Below are 19,376 nucleotides of genomic sequence, written 5' to 3'. Positions count from 1 at the left end.
TTAATCCTGTCCTCCGGTTTAGGAGAGATGTGGGAAGCTCCATGTTCCTGAATACATGACTTTTAGCCTTTGCGCTAACATTCCTTTGATGCCATAAAAGGTATGGCCACCAGCAGGCTTCACTTCTGCAAATTTATGTGGCCCTTTTTGTTGCCTCCACTACAGAAATTTTTGAAGAGAGCTCTGGAAGGGGACACTGAAACCCGGTTTTGACCTGGGGAGCGCTGTTGCACGTGAAAAACAGGCAGGGGGACTCTCTCGGCTGGTGTTCGTTGTGCTTTGAGCGCAGGGAGGGAATGACGTCCTGGGGGAGTTGGTGCCCGCTGCTTTCGGTTCTGATCTGTCATAAAAACAAACACACAAGGACAGAAACACGAAGACGACCTAGAGTCTTCAGGTCTGCGGAAACTATGAAAATCTTAAGAACAGGGAGCTTGGGTATTACCGACATCTCCTAATCTTTATTTTTTGCTGCCCTCTGAAAGGAAACCTAGAGAAAATTAAATTTTTCCACACTCAGTCCTGGAGAACGTACTGTGTGAGTGTCAGTCTGTGAAGTCTTCGCCGGGTATAGCTTCGGGCAGTAGCTTCCTGGCGTTCAGGACTCCCATCCTGTCACCGCGAGCTTCACATCCCCCATCAGCAAGCACCGAACACGCAGGGCTGCGCACCCGTGGTCCCCGATTTCCGCAGACGAGCGCCCTCAGGAACAGCCGGCGGACTCTTGAAGTCTGAGCCTCGTGTAGGATTTCAGCGGAGGGAGTTAAACGTAAGACGCTCTGACGGTTCAGGGACGGATGTGAGCTCTCCTTTTCCCCTCTTGACAAATGCATGCACTTTGGAACCGTGCAGTGACACTCCCTGATCTGTCTGATCTTCTCTTGGCTTCTTGGCTGCGGTGAGCGACCTAGGCCTGCCTCTGCTGGTTTCCTTTCCGCCACTGGCTCTAAGTGTCACGCACCCTTCAGAGTTGGCACAGGGCATGTCCCTGACCGGGCCAGGCTTGCGGGGTCCTCACTCTGACACCCGCTACGGCCAGTGTCCTGAGTCGGGTCACCTGGGTCGTTGGGGGTGACAGCAGGAAGGGGCAGACCTTTCACGCTCAGTGCACGGACCCTCACATAACGCCATTTCCTGGCCTGGTCGTTTCCCTGACCTGGTGCTTCTGACTCTAAGTCAGAACGCTCTGGTGCATGTTTTCTAGCACGTGAACCTCCAGTCGCCTGCCCGGCGGAGGCGTCTACCTGACTGTGTGGAATCGACAAGGGGATTCGAGGCCTGACTGATTCCTAGACTTGGAACCAGGCGCCTCTCCTCAGTCCCAGCCTCTCAAAGGCTCCTAGGCTGTCCTCTCCTCATCTGCATGCGGCCCAGAGGCTGAATTGGCTTGCTTCTTGCCTTCCTTGCCTTCTTACTTTGTTCACTTTCAAATCTGATGAATGAATGAATGAATGAATGAATGGGATAACATACTAAGCAAGGGTAATGGAGTTTCCCACTCGAGCCCCTCATGGCAAAATTGATTCCATGCGGCATAGGGGTGAGGGCTCAGACCAGGGGGGAGTGAAGAAGTATTTAATGGACGGTTTAGGTTGTTCCTATACCAGAGTCCTGGAAAAGTCACTCTATCTTGAATCAAGTCACATTACTGGAACCGAGAATGTGCTGACCTCCCCAGGATGGCCCCCATCCCAGAGCAGATTTTTACATTTGGGATGGGACAGACCCCTTCGAGACTCTCCTGAAAGCTGTTGCCACTCTGGAAGATACACTTGCACACATACACGATTTTGGGTGCCATTTCAGACGATCCATGGACCCTCTCAGAACAGCTCTCGGATGGACCTCCTTGGAATTCATGGATCCCAGATGAGAATTCCCGCAGGAGACCGTCTCAGGAGCTGCGAATAGATGTTGGTTGTGTGTTGTCCCCCGCGTGGCTTCTAGACACAGGTGGCTGCTTTGTTCTCAGTGAAAAAGCAAGTTACAGTTTCAGCCCCTCGGGAGCACTACCTGCAGTCAAGTGCTCAGTGGTCACGGGAGGCTGGCGGCTGCTGATTTGGACAGCACGGATCTAGAAGTCTGCATCCTTGCAGGAGACTCTCTGGGACAGCACGGTTCTAGATGCTCCGCTCCAGTAAAAAGTGAGCCTCTCGGGCCTGTCAAGGCCCAGAACGCAGATTTTCTAGAAGTGGGGGGCAGTAAAGCGCAATCCACCCTGTTAAGTAGCTCAGTGGCAGGCTAAACGCGTCACTTATTTATTACCAAGGGGAAATAAGGTTTCCGGACTCGGGAGCTTAGACACTGGAGGGACAGTCTGTGCGCCCTGATGTCAGTCAAGAAACAGAGTCAGTGTTTTCTTTTTTTCTTTTCTTTTTTTTTAATTTTTAAAGTGTTTATATATTCTTAGAAAGAGAGAGAGAGAGAGAGAAAGTACAAGTGGGGGAGGGGCAGAGAGAGAGAGAGGGAGACACAGAATCCGAAGCAGGCTCCAGGCTCTGAGCTGTCAGCACAGAGCCCAATGCGGGGCTTGAACCCACGAACCGTGAGATCATGACCTGAGTCAAAGTCGGAGGCTTAACTGACTGAGCCACCCAGGCACCCCTGAGAGTCAGTGTTTCAAGCAAGACGGGATTGTGCCTGGAAACAAGGTACCTCTACGATCACTGAGAGAGCTGCAGTCAGGAGGCCACTGGGGGACTCTTCATTTCAAGAGCACTTTGGAGTCCCAAGGGCAGGAAGCCTCAATCGCTGGCCCACCACTGGCTTCAGCTGCAAAGCGTGTGAGGACACAGTGGCACCCCTGCAGTGTCTCCAGGGACCGGTGAAATTCATGAGCAGAAACAGAAGTGTGGAGCCAGCTGCTGCAGCCTTCGTGGCCTTTGCTTGCTGGCAGGAGGACCGCCCCGGCCTCACGCTGCCCTCCGCACCTCCCATGAGTAGATAACCATCGGTGGAGCGTGCTCTGTCCTCAGGATCATCGTGCAGGGGAGTCTGGGCGTTTGTTTCCCAGCTCTGTATCCCCTGAAGACAGGAAGGCGGGAATTGGTGCGCAGGTCTGGTTAGCGGTAACCGGCATTCCCTTTCTCTACCTCATCACCAAAGAAAACCTGGCTGTGTGGCAAATAGAACATGCAAGATCTTAGATCACCTAATGAAATGGTGAAAGCGTATTCTTTTCGTGGAGGTAGCTGGTCAACAGTTCATCGCTTTTAAGCAAAGTAGCGCCGTGTCCGACTTCTGCTCAGGTCACGATCTCGCGGTTCGTGAGTTCGAGCCCCACGTCAGGCTCTATGCTGACAGTTCGGAGCCTAGAGCCTGCTTTGGATTCTCTGTCTCCCTCTCTCTCTCTCTCTGCCCCTCCCCTGCTTGTGCTCTCTCAACCCAAAATAAATAAATAAACACCTAAAAAGATAAAATAAGAAAGCAGCACTACAAGACATGTCTAGTTCACTCTGCTCGCATTTGGGCCAGCACCCCAGCATCTGTGGGGAGACCGGGTGCATTCCCCCCCCTCCTGTGGCGGGTATCATGCCCTTTCCTGTTACTAGTAATCACCTTTCCTGCCTCCAGTTGTCCTCACGCTCAGTTTTATCTCTTTTCTTGATCAGAAGGTTGAGATATGCTCTCTGTCTCCTGCTTTGATTGGTTGTGTTTTTTGTTTCTTTGTTTGTTTACAGAAGTTCCCTGCAGTCACTTAGGATTCTCCACCTCTAGGTTGTTTCTGTCCCTTTTCCTGTTTGCAGTATTTGACCTACGTTGACCCTTCCTTCCCCTGCATCTTTTCCAGAACCCCAGGCCAGGCAGGTTTCTCTTCCCCACGGACTCCTCCTTAGATGAGCATTCTAGGCGTTGCCTTGTTCATCTACCTTCATGCGTAAAGGTCAGAGCTCATCATAGTCTTTCCCCCTGGTGCCCTGTTTACCCGCCTGCACAGCGTCCCCCGTGTGGATGCTCGTGTTCCCCAGTCGGGCGTCACTGTCGTCCCCCCTCCCGTTGGCTCTTCTCCTCGAGTTTCCCCTCTGACCCACGTTAGAAACTAGAAGACCATCCAAGCCAGCAGGCGTAGGGTAACTCACATCTGTGTGCCCACCCCCGTGCCCAAGGAGTCCCCTCGGTGCCCCGTGTCCCCGTGAGTCTCCATCTTCGCGGCTCACTGCCACTCTTTGGTCCGGATCTTCGTCCCCTACTCCTGCCGTCGTTCCCTGGGCCCTGCTGCCTTCGTGGGGCCCTGAGACTTGGCTTTGCACCGTAACAGCCATCGCCTTCCTCCTGATACCCTGTGCGTCTGCACGCCTCCCCACGGCACACCCGCCTCCTAGATGTGTGACCTCGGGTGCTTCCTGAGTTTAAAACCCCCTTTCTTATTGGTGCAGCTGCATAAAATGTGTAGAATGGGGGTTTGTACCTTGTAGGATGGTTGTGGAGATTGGCGGAGTGAAGTGCTCCTCGTCGTGTTTGCACCTGCCGGTGACGGCTCAGGAAGAGGGGTGGCCGGTGAGCGGGAAGACAGGCGGCCCCTTCTCACTTCGGCCCCGCCTCCCTGCACAGAGCCTGAGGTCCATCAGAACAGAGAACTCCCGTGTCTGTGCACACCTTAACGCTGTCGCTGGCGCTCTGTGACACAGGGCCGTACTGTCTCTGCCTGTCACAGAGCACAGTGTCCGCACAAGAGTTCGTGTGCACTTGGCTCGCTAAATGCTCGCTGCGTATGTAAGGAGGAATCAGTAAAACCCGTGTTTCCGAACGAGAAAGTGATCTAAGATACAGCGGTCCCTTAACAACTTCTATCTTGCCGACTGGATTTTGAGCCAGTGGGATAAAACCAACATTCAAGAGCTCTTTGGTCAGTGTTTCCCTATGCTCGGTTCAGTTCCAGTAAATTCCCTCCATCTCCCAATCTACGGGAGGAGTCTGTTAAAGTGCAGATCCCTGGGGCGCCCGGGTGGCTCAGTCCGTGATTTCGGCTCAGGTCATGATCTCACAGTTTGTGGGTTCGAGCCCCGCATCGGGCTCTGTGCTGACAGCCTGCTTGGGATTCTCCCTCCCTCTCTGTCTCTCTCTCTCTCTCTCTCTATCTCTCTGCCCCTCCCCAGCTCGCTCTGTGTGTCTCTCTTTAAGAAATAAATAAAATAAACATTAAAAAGAAGTTTAAAATGCAGATTCCCGGGGCCACCACAGACCTAGTGCATCTGAATCCGAAGCAGGGTCCGGGAATCTGCATTTTAAAATCCCCTTCCCCAGGGGCGCCTGGGTGGCTCAGTTGGTTAAGCGTCTGACTTCAGCTCAGGTCGCGATCTCACGGTTTGTGGGTTCAAGCCCCACGTGGGGCTCTCTGCCATCAGCACAGAGCCCACTTCTGTTCCCCTGTCTCCCTCTTTCTCTCTCCTCCTTGCGCTCTCTCACTTTCTCTTTCTCTCAAACGTAAATACATTTAAAAAAGTAAATAAAGGCACCCTCCCCAGATGGTTGTTCTGGGTGCTAGGGTCTGTGAAGGACGCTGAGATCTAACGGGCAAGGTGTGGCGTGGTCTAAAGGAGCTCCCGTCGAGGCCACCTCTCATATATAGGAGAGCAGGTGCAGGAAAGTGCCCCTTAAGCCTTCCTGTAATTTGTGGAAGAGTCAGGTGGTTAATAAGCATTTCGCCGAGGCTTGCAAAAACCAAACAAGGGAAAATGCAAATGTGAAAGTAATTATATTTCAAGCCAGCGTGGGTGGTTTTAAAATCTTGAAAAGGAGGGACGGCCTGCTTGAGACAATTTTGGGAGAAGCTGTGTCGGCAGATCAGGGGTTCGGAGCAGGGTTTCCCGAAAGTTAAAGAGGCCGGTCGGACATTGGGTACGGTCTGCGGGCACAGGCTTTGCATCCTCCCCGGTCTGTTCTGTCCCTAAAGCTGATGCTCGATGAGACAGGGCCTTGGTGGCCGGCGACAGAACTGCCTGTTTCAGGCAAAGTCTTGGGCGAAATGTGTAGCTGGGGGAAGGCTTTTGGCGGGCGGCTGGCGGATCGCCTCTCCAGGGGCTTTGCTTACAGGACCCACACCTAACTTGGGCTTTTGAGCTGCCGTGAGCATGGACGGGACTGCTGTCGGGCCGCCTTCCTGTTTCAGAGGCCCCAGCCCGTCGTCGTCTGCCTGTGGGGAGGGGGCAGGCCTCCTTCCCCTTCTGTGGGGGGCGGCAGGGGCCACCTCATCGTGGGGACCGTGCAGGAGGGATATGGGGGCCCAAAGAGGAATGGGACAGGCGCTAAACCGACCAAACTAAACCAAACCCAAACCCAGAAACAAACACGGGACAAAGGAAGAAAAGCACCCACCCGAAATGCTTTCTCCTAAGGCCCCCAGCGTTCGATTGTTTACGGTCAGATTCTCCTCTCTGGCCTTTTCCTGTGCCTCGGTTTACCCATCTGGAAAACGGGGACGGACCCAGTCCCTGTCGCTTCGGGTTGTTGGTGAAGATCGCACACCTGCCAAGTGTCGGGCCTGCGGGCAGTGCGGCGAGCATTTGCGGACCCGTGAGTGTCCCTCTCCACACACACACACACACACACACACACCCCGGATCCCCTTTCTGTCGCTTTCCTCCAGGTGGCCTGCTTCCCGTCCCGTCCCGGTCTTGCCATCCACAGCATTGCCCGTCCCTTGTTCCTTAGGAATTTGGCTCCACAGCTGGCGGGGGGCCGTGGCAGTCTGGCTTCGTAGAGGGGCCCCCTCAGACCAGAGGAGGCTGGCGGCCGGCACACGGGGTTTCCGGCCCCCGGTCTTGCCGGCTCCCACATCGCCAAGCAGCTTTCTTCCCTCTGACGCCCCGTCTTTCCATCGCACGCGTGAGCCTGTCACGATTTGCTGCGGCCTCTCTTCCTGAGGGTTCTGAGCAAGGTTGACTTCCTTCCTTAAACACCTCGTGCCTTTCTTCCCTTCCTGCCTTTGAACTGAGGTGTGGGGCTCCTTCTTCCTGAAGCCCGTGCGGTAGGAAGGACAGTGGGACTTCGTGGAAGGGGCGGCCATCCACGGATCCGACGTCACGGTCGCGGGGTGTAGCGGATCGCGGAAGTCTTCGCAGGCTCCAAAGTGGCTCTGAGAAGTTTATCCGCCTCACGTTTGCTTTGTGAGCGTGGAACGTCTTTCCCCGCTTAGCAGCGAGATGACTCATCGCGGTCTGGTTCTATTTTCTGTGAAGGCCACTTGTCCTTCGTGACTCTGGCCTCTGTGGCAGTACTGTTCAGGCACGTGACTCCTTTCTTCTCAGAGCGTTCTGTGTTGCGTTGTTATTGTGGTGAAAGTGAGGTTGCGATTGTGAATTAGGCGATTCATTCGCAAGGGCCAAAATGCGTAAAAGTTTCTCTCCCCCTCCTGCCCCATTCCTCAGTGTCTAAGCTCCTTTCCCAGCAAAACAGCCACTGTTAGCGTTTTGTACTTCCTTCCAGGTCTGTCGTATGCACGTATAAATATATGTTATTTCCCCCTTTTAAACAGATGATAACCTACTATACACACACGTTGTGTTCTGCCCTCTGCTTTTCTTTTATTCAACAAAACACGGACACGTCTCTACGTGTAAGTGTATGAAGTGGTTTCTCGATCTTTTCTTACAAATGGCAGAATATCCCATCATACGATATACCATAATTTATTTAGGCAGATAGAGATCGAGGCTTCCCGATGGTTTTTCAGATGTAAGTTCTGGGGAAGAATGAATGAGCGGACTCCATATCGACTGATGCAGCTGCAGTGAGGTCCGGGGTTGAACCTGACCTTGTGTTGTTCACAAGAGGCTTTCCTAGGAAATGGTCAGACTACTGAAGTGAGCCACTAAGCTTTTGCATTGGCAGGTTTGGAGACTCCAGAGTAAGGAGAATCGCCTAATGTTTTTAAGGGATTGCTTTTTATAAAAGCTCGTGGGTCCCTGCTCTTGAAAAATAGTACGTTATTTTTTAAAAAGATTATTCCGAGTCCAGCCAGATATATCTAGATATTGCATAAGATTGGTAAAGAGAAATAAGGAATTGGTGTCCATCGTTCAGAGGAGGGTTGGAAAAGTTTCAGGGTCAGGGAAACGTCTCTGGGTGATAAATAATCCACTTTTCCACCAGTTCATATTTAATAGATGCCTTAGTGGGTTAGATTTCAAAGTACGAGGAAGACAGGGCTGTAACTTCCTGGAAGGCATAGTAGCTGACACATTGTAGCTTAGAAATATTTGTTTTGAATGGAGAGCATGATCAAAGAATTCTAAGGTGTGGTAAAGACAGCCATATCAATATATTAATGTAAACACTGTTACAGAAGTGTATATATTAAAGCATTCATACCAAGAGACGTTTGAACCAGCAGAATATTGGAAGATGAAGGTCACAGTTCAGGAAGGAATAGGCTATAAAATTCACCTTCTGCTTCTTTTGGAAGCACTCCTTTGACCTCGAAAATCAGGTTTGCATCTAAACGTTAAGTCCAGAAATACAAATGTCTATCGTAGATGAATTCATCCCCTTAGCACAGTTGTTGAGTAGCTCAGAAACCCGTGCTATTTTAGGGAATCTGAGCGTGAGAACGTGCCCTGTAGTTAATGAGGGAACAGCTCAGTGACCCTCTTCGTTCGACCCTCCTGAGACTCGTGTGCCCTTCGGGACAGGGACGATAACTTCCACATTGGAAGCTTCCTGGCAAGTTTCTTTACTTCTCTGTCTTGCATGTGGTCGTGTTTATTTGAGGGTCTCTTTGGCAAGTAGGGTAAGTAGGGTTGAGTCATCCTACGAGGCGGAAATGATTTCCATTCACTCGACTGTGTCGAGAAATAATCTCTGTCAACCTGTTTGCCTTCCTTTAACTCATATATCCTTCACGTTATGGGAGAATTAGGCAAAAGGGCATTTGGGATCGGTAATCGTAGTACTGCTTTTTTTGAGAAGGGGTCGAACGTGACTAATGGCGATGATCGTGTGTGTGTGTGTGTTTGTGTGTGTGTGTGTGTGTGTGTGTGTGTGTGTGTGTGAGAATGTGCTGTCAGAGTGTTCACTGGGTTAGCGCTGAATCAGGACCCCACGTGTATCAAATAACATGCTCCTTCACTGCAGTATCAACTTTATGATGAGAAGTAAGGGGTAGGAGCCAGTGCAGCGAATGTCAGAGTTACAATGGGTGGGACCGTCCTACGTCTGCTGGAATCACGCTTCATGAAGCTAAGTTTTGGGGGGGATCCGACTTAAATTTCATCAGATGTGGTGTGGCGACGCGGATGTGTGAGGGGGTTCTACTGTGTGGTTTTCGCCTTGATTCTCAGTGAAGACACCAGAGCAAAGCAAGGGTAGGTGCTCAGAGCCGGTGAGCCCGTGTCTATTAAGAGTTCTTCGCTTTTGATTCTTAGTTCACAAGTGTCTTCCTCCAGTGTTTTCTTTTTCTTTCCCAAAGAATTGCTGAGTCTGTGTAGAAGTTTCCTCTTCTCACTAGCTTGCTGGGTTCCATACTGACCCCTATAGCCAGAGCTCCGTGAAACCTTGGCTCATGTTACATGCAGATGTGTTCCGTCTTTCCCAGTCTCGTAGCTGTGGTGCTGATTTGTCACGAGGCATTCGTAGGACCGTGAAACGGGGTGACAGGCCGACCCCACTGGAAAACACACTCCGGCATAAACGGTTTTGTGCAACGTGGTGGCAGTCCGCGGTCCCCCAAGGAGCTCGAAACAAGCAACCCCAGTCAAACTGATCAGTGAATGAGTTCGCTAGAGAAGTTGTATCGTCTGTCTTCACTGCTCAAAACCCGGCTTGCTGTGCCTCACTACTTCCTTTTAACCGTGATGCGAACTTCCCTTGGCTGAAGGTTGACCTTGGCTGAGCAGGAAGTGTGTCTGCTGGCTTAAACGTGTGCTGTGGCCCCGACCATGAGCTCAGGTGCATTCCCTTAGGTTTCAAGGTGCTTTCAGGCTCCAGTGCCCGTTGTTCCCAGACTCCTCTCTCCACCCTTCCCTCCGCCATGGGCCGTAGGAAGAGTCTTAGACTTTTGGAGTCTCCACTTGACTTGAGCCCCTTCTACTCTGTTCTAGGCATCGGCATCTGTCGTTAAGACTGTTCCAAGTTTTCTGTTCCATGTTCCGGGAAATGTTTTCCTCATCTCAGGGATGCTTGCATTTTCCTTTCTTCTTCTGGCTCTTTTTGGTAAAATCTGTACCTGTTGTCTTGACTTGTCCAATGCAGGCCTACAGACTCCTGCTCCGGAGTTTATTGTTGATGTAGAATCCATGGACATCTTCCCAGTGGGCTGGTGTGAGGCGAATTCGTACCCTTTGACCACACCGCACAAAACAGTCTGTAAGTATCGTCCAGTGTGGACGGCATCTGCAGCTTGGGGGAGTCAATAGACCATTTTTTTTTTGTGTCTCTTTTGTTTATTTTATTTTCTTTAAAAGTTTTTTTAATTTTTATTTCATTTTTTTTTTATTTATTTATTTATTTATTTATTTATTTATTTTGAAATTTACATCCCAATTAGTTAGCATCTAGTGCAACAATGATTTCAGGAGTAGATTCCTTAGTGCCCCTGACCCACGTCACCCATCCCCCCTCCAGCACCCCTCAGTTTGTTCTCCATATTTATGAGACTCTTCAGTTTTTATTTTTGAGACAGAGTGCGAGTGGGGACGGGGCAGAGAGAGAGGGAGACACAGAATCCGAAGCACGCTCCAGGCTCTGAGCTGTCAGCACAGAGCCTGACGCAGGGCTCGAACTCACAAACCGTGAGATCATGACCTGAGCTGAAGTCGGTCGCTCAACCGACTGAGCTACCCAGGTCTCCCTGTTTTTTTTTTGTTTTGTTTTTTTTTGGAGAGAGAGTACACGAGCAGGGGAGAGGGGCAGAGGAAGAGAGAGAGAGAGAGAATCTTAAGCTCTAGTGCTAGGTTCTATCCCATGACCCTGGGATCATGACCTGGGCTGAGATCAAGAGTTGGGCACTGAACCGACTGAGCCACCCAGGCATCCCCTTTTTAAAATTTTATATTTATTTATTTATTTATTTATTTATTTATTTTTATCAATAGACAGTTTTGTAAATAGTGTAGCTAAGTTGTAAAACACAGAGCTGCTGTTAGATGTTCTGTGGAGTGCCGATATTTTTGCCTCATGTATGCTTTCAATGTCTTTGTGAGATGAATATTTGTAAGCATCTCACAGGTTGACACACGAAGTCAGAATGCTAAGGCGGTTGAAGGTCACAGAGTGGCAGAGATAAAATTCAAAATAAATACGATAATATATGTGTGTTGTATAAAATAATATATAACATATATAGAATAAATAAAATATGAAAGAAATCTTGACTCCCAGTTTGGTATACAATTCGTTATTTTGATTAGAGAACATTTAAGCTAAATACTGTGTTTTTGTATCATCATGTCTGAGAAAGAACTAGTTTTTCTCATGAGATTTACCCTGAAAGAATCATAATTGACCGTAATAATTTACTGGCATAACATACAAACAGCTACTCTTAGCACTAACCAACCAGTGAGATTTCAACTGTGGTTTGAAGTGTATAGTGTCCTTCTGATCACAAAAATGCCGAATTAAAACAATATTAATAGTTAACCCAGAACTAACTCTGTGTTCTTAAATATAACAGTTCTGTCTCTTGAATATATATAGCAGTGTGTGTTTTAACATATGCTGTTGTAGATCATTATCCTGAAATGGGACCTTTAAAAATCTTCAAAACTAATAAATCATGGCATTTTTATTCCACCCTAATGTTTATCAAGAGTATTATTTAAAATGATGAGCCCTTAAAGATAAGGGGTTTTAATTTTTGTGAAATAGATATTGCTAGTATTTCCTTTATTAATTTATATGCTAGCTTTACTTTCTAACTTCCTATGACATGGTTCCCGTATGTAGATGCTCAGAGTATTGCTAGAAAGGAAGCTTCCATCCTGTATCAGTTCTGTTCTCTGATGTCAGATTTTGAAGGGCACTTGAGTCCTAGTCGATATTCATTAACAGTGGGACAGTGGGGGCGCCTGGGTGGCTCGGTCCATTGAGCATCTGACTTTGCAGTTTGTGAGTTCGAACCCCACATGGGGCTCTGTGCTGGCAGCTCAGAGCCTGGACCTGCTTCAGATTCTGTGTCTCCTCTCTCTGCCCCTACCCCGCTCGTGCTCCCCGCCCCCACTCACTCAAAAAAAGTGGGATGGTACATTACCTGTGTGCCACAAAGTAAGTAGCCCAGATTACACACAGGTGGATTTTAAGGGATTATTCTTCCCCCATACACAGTATTGCTCGATGAATCATCCAACGAGAGTAGTATCTTGGCCCTCACTTTAAGCTATTCCTAAAATTTTGAGCATAGAATAACTTTTTCATTATCAAAGGCATTCTCATTTTTTCTTCTCACTTAAAGTGCCACAGACTCTTGACTCCACTGGCCAGAGAGCCAGGCATGACCGGATTCAGTCACGCATTTGTTCTGAAGAGACAAGCTATAAATCTAAATCCTCTAAACTCTGGTAGCTTTAGAAATTCTGTTCAGGGGTGCCTGAGTGGCTCAGGTGGTGAAGCGTCTGACTCTTGATTTTTGGCTCAGATCATGATCTCGAGGTTCATGGGATCAAGCCCCGCGTTGGGCTCTGCGTTGACAGCTCAGAGCCTGCTTGGGATTCTGGCTCTCTCTCTCACTCTCAAAAAATACACTTAAAACTTTTTTCTTGAAATTACACATATGCTGGAAGATGTGGGATCGTCTATGCCAGCATTAACTGATGCCGTGGTCTTAGGTCTATCTTTGGTAAGGTGCTCCGAATACGTTATATAAACTGTAAATCTTCTTGTCTGAAAAATAGTTATTGGCTGGGTTATGTCGATATTCGTCAGACATATTTACGGGGTACTAATCCTCCTTCCAGTAATAATACTTTAGTGCAAAAACATGCCTCTAATCCTAATTTGGGAGTATGCCGTATGGTAATATTATTTGACTTCCCACGCTTTCTGTGGGGAAAAAAAAAAAAACAATCCTTCTGGATAATCTTGCTCGCAGCAATTTGTCCTACTAGGTGGATTAGGTGAGTATGATATGTGTGCTCTTTCTTTCTTATTAAAAGCACATTTTAGAATAACGTAGCTAGTGTAGTGGTAAGATTAAATGCACTAAATTCTGTTTAGACTTCATTTCTGATGAGTCACAGACTAATGCTAGAAGAAACTGAGGTAAAATTGTGGCATGAATAGAATAACTTTTCAGTGTTTAAACTGTTACTTTAAAACTGACACAGTTTTTACTTGAAGGCATTTTTTAAAAAAAGCTGTTGCCCAACTAGTGAGCAAAGCTGATTGTCCTTTTGCCCTGTCTTGCCTGTTTTCCAGCACAAAAAAAGAGAAAGATCGCAGTCGTGCAACCGGAAAAACAGTAAGTTTTTGTTTCTGTTTTCCCCCCGAACTGTGCGATCAACTATACAGCGTTGTCTTTATGGAGGGCAGGAGGCGTCGCTGTTTTCCTTAGGGACTTGGCTAGCACTTGGCGCCCTAAAGGTAACAGCCATGTATGATGCCCCCACGGTCACGCGCAGCTGCCCCTGCCCCGCACGCAGCACCCGGGCGTCCCTGGTCGCGGCCGGCCTGCCAGGCGGCCCTTGGCCTGATGCCAGCTCTGCCGGGTCCCAGCGGGGTGCCCTCGAGGAAGCCGCGTTTCTTCTCTGCCTTTGCCAGCTGGCTCCGTTTTCTTCATAAAAATACCCTGAGGGAAAGGAATTTAAGACCAGCATTTTTGCATCTCCCCAGGCTCACGTCGAAATAAAATGAGATGTAATAATAGCTGTATTGTCACTTGAATGCAAGTAACAGTTTGGGGGGCATTTTTCGTACCTTCGTTTCGAAACGCAGTGTATCGGGTTAATGCGACTCCAGGTGTGTCTGGAGGAGGCTGAAACAGAGAGGAAGTAATAATCAACCGTCCCACCACGGAACCCAAATCTGAATTCGTTAACTCCCCGGTTTGCGGTCCGTGGACCCGTGGTCACCGGGGCAGCTCGATAAAACATACACGCTGCCGGACCCCCATGTCCAAACTTTCCGGCTGAGCGGGTCTTCGGTGGGGCCTGACCGTCTGTACGTCTCACAAGTTCCCAGGTGATGCCGGTCTGCTGGTTCCGGGGATCCCCCCTTTGAGAACCGGTGCTGTAGCTGCCCCAACTGAGGTCTCGTCGTGGTTTACTTTGAGCTCATGTCACTCTTCGACGGTGTGGTTTCTTCCGCACAGCCAGCGTGGATACCCTGTGGGACCCGACACGCCTCTTTTTCCCCCCCCGCTACATTTTTTAGAAAATATTTATTCAGCAAGCGGTTCCTGAACCATACCACAAAGCTCTGTCGTAGGCTAGGCCCACCTGACATTTCAAGACCCATCCGTTCACAGGCTTTCTGTGAAGATCCTTTTCGTGTAGCCGTGACCCACACCGGCCCAGATGCCAGAGATCAAAGGCCACCAGACAGCGGTAGTTCCCGGTTAGGCATTGAAGACAAGTCTGATTCGCGTTCAAGTCTCTGCAAGCTAATACTTCTCCGGGTCTAAGAACATAATTAAGGATGTTATTGTAATTCTGTAGCAAGAGGCGAAGCCTGGAACGACCTAGAAGGACATCACTGACTAGTGAGGTCCACTCGAGGGGGAGATGTTCCACTGGCTTCTTAGGGTTATGGGAAGAACTGGGGAGCGACTTGTGTGAAATGATCTTCCCCGTGGGTATTGGTGTTGCCGCTACATGCATGTGTCCTAGGGTTTCTGGAACAGCCCCTTTCAGTTGTGAAAGGACTTTGGAATGGACTAGTGTCTTCCGAAGGGTGCGACCCGTGATCATTTCGTTTTCTTGATCTGCAGATTGCCATCCACAGTGCCTGTTGAGAAAATACCTCATGACCTTTGTTTATTCTCTCCCTTGGACACCACAGGTAAGTGAGCCCCTTTGGGGCTGTCTGACCCTTCCCAGTCTGTGAGGGGGACATTCGCGTATTCTCAGGTCAATACAAGAATGCCTCAACTCTGGGTTCTTTTTCCTTGTCTCCATTGCTACTTATTCACATACAGCTACTTTAAAACATTTTTCTTTTATTTTCTGATTTTTCTTTAATGTTTGTTTATTTTTGAGAGAGACACACGGAGCGTGAGTGGGGGAGGGGCAGAGAGAGACAGGGAGACACAGAATCCGAAGCAGGTTCCAGGCTCCGAGCCGTCAGCACGGAGCCCGACGCAGGGCTCAAACTCACAAACTGTGAGATCGTGATCTGAGCCGAAGTCGGGTGCATAACTGACTGAGCCCCCCAGGCGCACCTTTAAAAAACAATTTCTAAACCAAGTTCTCTGTGCCTCTTCTGTTTCTTGGTCAGTAGCTCTAGATAATTCTTTCGGTCTGCAGGAGAAGAGTCCAAGTGCTACTTGGAAATGAGGAGCCAGTTAAGGTCGTATGCTGTGAGTGGTCACGTGGAGAGAAAAAGCGTTGAAAATATCCTCAGCACGCACTCCTTCTTTTGACATTTTATGCCATCCCACCTGCATTTTCTACTAGCGGTTAATACTTAAGTCCCCGTGGGCTCTTGAGTTGTTCCTTAAAACCCTCTGTGTTTGAAACCTGAGCACGAATAGTACGTGTCTTTTAATGTGTGAAGTCGTACATCTTCTAAATAACCTTTGCAAACACACATGGGAATTCCCCTTTGACAAACAAAGCTGATTATAGACATGTTTGTACATTGAATAATATATCTGATTAAGAATCCTGTTTTGTAGCCAGAACGAAACCCACTCTGAGTTCTTCCAGGATTAAAAGCTATACGCCGTGAAGGAACCCTATCTGTCCAGGGTGTAGTGAGGAGAGCATTTTTATGAGTAGACTCACTAAAACTTTTTTTCTCGAGGTCTGGGTAGGGTAATCCTACCAAGAAACTTCCACGTGTGTGCAGCTGCGGGCATGATTTTTTTTGGTCTAATTTTGTTGTATAGAATTCAAACTTCAGAATGGTTTTAAAATGTCAGCTCTTCCTTCAGCATCTGTAATTGTTATTTTACTCCTTTTGTCTTTTACTCACAAAAATAACACTTCGTGCTCTTTCCCTGTTGGTTCTCAGTTGAAGTCCTGTTAGGACAGACCTTCCTGGACCATTCAGTTACCATCCCAAACTCAGAACCGTTGTTAGGCAGAAATACCACTGTTAGCGTGGTTTAGCTTGGAGCGGCGTGGGGGAGGGCGCGTCTTGGCTGACAGCGAACCCCCTTTCTGTGTTTCCAGACATCAGGAGGCTATAGGGTAATACCTTACTGTGTAGTTATTCCACTTTTCCCCGTGGCCCTTGGAGACACAACTAGACCAACAACTTGGCTAAATCAAAAGCATAATGAAGGAAACGCAGATTTAATCCTCTGGGAGGTACATTTCACATCCATCCGAGCGGCAGAATGAGGCAGCCATATCTAGTGTGGGCTTGGACGTGGGACTGAGGCAGCCATACCTAGTGTGGGCTTGGACGTGGGACTGAGGCAGCCATACCTAGTGTGGGCTTGGACGTGGGACTGAGGCAGCCATACCTAGTGTGGGCTTGGACGTGGGACTGAGGCAGCCATATCTAGTGTGGGCTTGGACGTGGGACTGAGGCAGCCATATCTAGTGTGGGCTTGGACGTGGGACTGAGGCAGCCATACCTAGTGTGGGCTTGTGTGGGCTTGGACGTGGGACAGCAGGAACTCCTACACAGCGCTGAGAGGAGTGTAAGTTGGGATAGTCCGCGTGGAGATCGATTTGACCATGTGTAATAAAACAGAAGACTGCAGACCCCAGGGCCGAACAGTTCCCCTCCTTGTTACGTACTTGGAAAACTCTCTTGCCCATAAGCAGGAGCAGATTTTCACAGCCGTGTTCACTGAAGCCCTGTCGGTAATACCGAGAGAGTGGAAATGATTCAACGTCCATCAGTAAGAGAATGGAAAACTCGCTTGTGCTGTATTGATGTAATGGAATCACGCACAGAAGTGGAAAACGGATGAACCTTCTGGATAAACGTTTACCAACTTGGATGGATCTTAGAACCTTCACATTAAACAAACCAAATGCTGCAGAAAACCACTTAGGGAATACAGTAAAACCTTGGATTGCGAGTGACGGGCAAGACGAGCCAAGATTTCTAATAAATTTTAACTTGATAAAGGAGTGATGTCTTGCCGTACGAGTCATATGTGATGCCAAACGTCACATGATCACAACTGAGCCAGTGGTTCTGGAAATTCGTTTTGATATACAAGTGCTTTGGATTACAAGCATGTTTCCAGAACGAATTATGTTCGCAAACAAGATTTTACTGCATTTTAAAAATATCCATTGTGTGTTGACACACAAACACCTGTATGTGTGGTAAAGTTTACAGACGTGCATGGGAATGATACACACCAGACTCGGGGAAGGGGAGCACAAGGTTGGCGGGGGGGCGCTTCTGGGGTGGAAAGCCCAGGGGAACTTAGCTGTGTAGCCGGTATTGTTTTTTTTCTTAGCTGCCTAGTGATACGTTAGTTGTCACTGTGTCGGTTGTAGCACCTTTTGCTGTGTCTCGAGTCCTGCATAATACACAGAAAAGTTCACATATGTGGTAGGAAAAAAACAACCAGAACTTCCAAGCTGGTGTGGGTATAAAACATTCTGATGTCAAGACACCACGTGCCTCTGGTAATTTTGACAAGTAAGTGGAGGAAGCCGGTTTTTTGTTGGATCCTAAGGCATCCGCTGTGTTTCTCTTCCCTGCAGGTACCGTTAACGGGAAATACTGCTGTCCTCAGCTTTTTATCAACCACAGGTGTTTCTCGGGCCCTTACCTGAACAAAGGGAGAATCGCAGAGCTACCTCAGTCCGTGGGACCCGGCAAATGCGTGCTGGTTCTTAAAGAGGTAAAGCATGTTCGACAGTGGTCAGAGTTGCCTTATTTCCACGGGGTGTCGAAGGTGTGGGTGGACTCTCTGAAGGAGAGAACGGAAATGTGAATCCGTTGAGGTGACATTTTCCAAGCCCCGGCTCTGGAGTCCTTGGGCCCAAGCTGGTCAGACGAGGAAGGGGGATGGCGGTCCGGCCCGTCAAAGACTCACAGGCCGGCGGGAGGGATAGGCCTTCCTCCCCTGAGTGCCGGGGAATGTTGCCGTGGGTTTGAATCAAGAGCTTCGGGAACTCAGGGGAGATGGGCTGTGTTGGGGGGCGGGGAGGGCCTGGGAGTGCAGACCGGAGGTTCTCTGGAGAGGTGAGTAAACTTTGGTGGACGGAAGGAAGTGCCTTGAGGACGGACACTCCCCAGCCGAGCCGGGAGTGGTGACGTCTCTCCCCTCCCTCGGCCGTACCTAGCGGGGCACCTGCACGTAAGAGGTGCCTGCTGAATGCACCGTGGGCTCCAGGCGCTCGCGTGACGTTTGTGTCCCGGGCGGAGCCCTGGCCATGCATCATCTTGACGGTATTGTTTCCCATTTCTCTTCCTGCCTCTGGGGATCCACCTGCAGATAAAGAGGTGCATCCTAATTACGTCGATGGAGGGTTTCCTCTCTGGTCTGTGTTTACGGCCTCCCCGTGGACCCGGTGCGGAGATGGGTTGGAATTTTGGAAGCATTTCTGAGCCGTTCTTGGAACGCCATCTCTGCTTTTTTCGTGCATATCAGTGCTTCGTCTTAAGAAAGAGGACCCACACTTATCTTCTTTATTGCTACTGTAGCACGAAGAATGTGTTTCCATCCGAGTGTGTTAGGCAGCCTCTTGGAGCCAGGCACCGCACGAGGCCCTGGGGAGCACAGCAGCACTGTCTGCCCTCGGCCTGTTTGGGCTTCGTGGCCCTGACGGGGGGATGGTGTGAGTCTAGAGTTGCAGTTAAGGGGGTGCTCGGTCAAGGCGGGAGCGGGGCGCTCCGGGAGCACAGGGGAGGGAGTGACAAGGAAATGCCAAGTGACACATGATGTGGCTTGGGCAGAGTGAGTGGAGCCTCGGATGCACTGGTGGATGTTTGGGGCGGCGTCCAGGAAAGGCAGGTGGTCCCGCGTGGCGGGAGCGTGGACCCTCAGGCTGGGGACAACCCGTAGGTGTACAAGAGGACGTCCCATTTTGAAAAGAACGAAAGAGAGAAATCTGGCGGGCCTGAAGCGTGAGGCGGGACGGAGTAGCTGGCGGTCCGCACGTGGAGACCTTCTCTGGCGTCCCGAGGGATGTAGACTTCCCACTCCGGAGGACGGGACCCCCCTCCCCCATCCCCCCGGGTGACACTGTGCCAGAGCCGGCCTCCTCACTGCGAGAACCTCCGTGTGGTTTCGGACTCCCTTCCGCTTCAAGAGAACGAGCTAGTTTTCGTGGAGTCAGAGCGTGTCTGCTTCTCCAGGCCGCCTG

At 49.6% G+C, this 19,376-nt stretch overlaps 1 protein-coding gene across 15 annotated transcripts in view; it reads left to right on the top strand.

Annotated features, from left to right (window-relative positions):
- The window catches only part of SFMBT2 (Scm like with four mbt domains 2), a 233,049-nt gene that overhangs the window by 174,208 nt on the left and 39,465 nt on the right, over positions 1-19,376 (top strand). For all 15 annotated transcript variants that reach the window (XR_006219594.1, XM_042990985.1, XM_042990988.1 and 12 more), the window contains 4 exons: positions 10,189-10,302; positions 13,351-13,393; positions 14,861-14,931; positions 17,769-17,908. Coding sequence is in view for 14 of the 15 variants with exons in the window: in XM_042990985.1 (XP_042846919.1) it covers positions 10,189-10,302; positions 13,351-13,393; positions 14,861-14,931; positions 17,769-17,908 (368 nt within the window). In the remaining variant the exon portion in view is untranslated. The remainder of the gene's footprint in view (positions 1-10,188; positions 10,303-13,350; positions 13,394-14,860; positions 14,932-17,768; positions 17,909-19,376) is intronic.

Source organism: Panthera tigris, chromosome B4 (genome assembly GCF_018350195.1).
Source record: "Panthera tigris isolate Pti1 chromosome B4, P.tigris_Pti1_mat1.1, whole genome shotgun sequence".
Lineage (NCBI taxonomy): Eukaryota > Metazoa > Chordata > Mammalia > Carnivora > Felidae > Panthera > Panthera tigris.
Note: the sequence above shows the minus strand (reverse complement) of the source record. Positions and strands in the feature narration are given on the sequence as shown.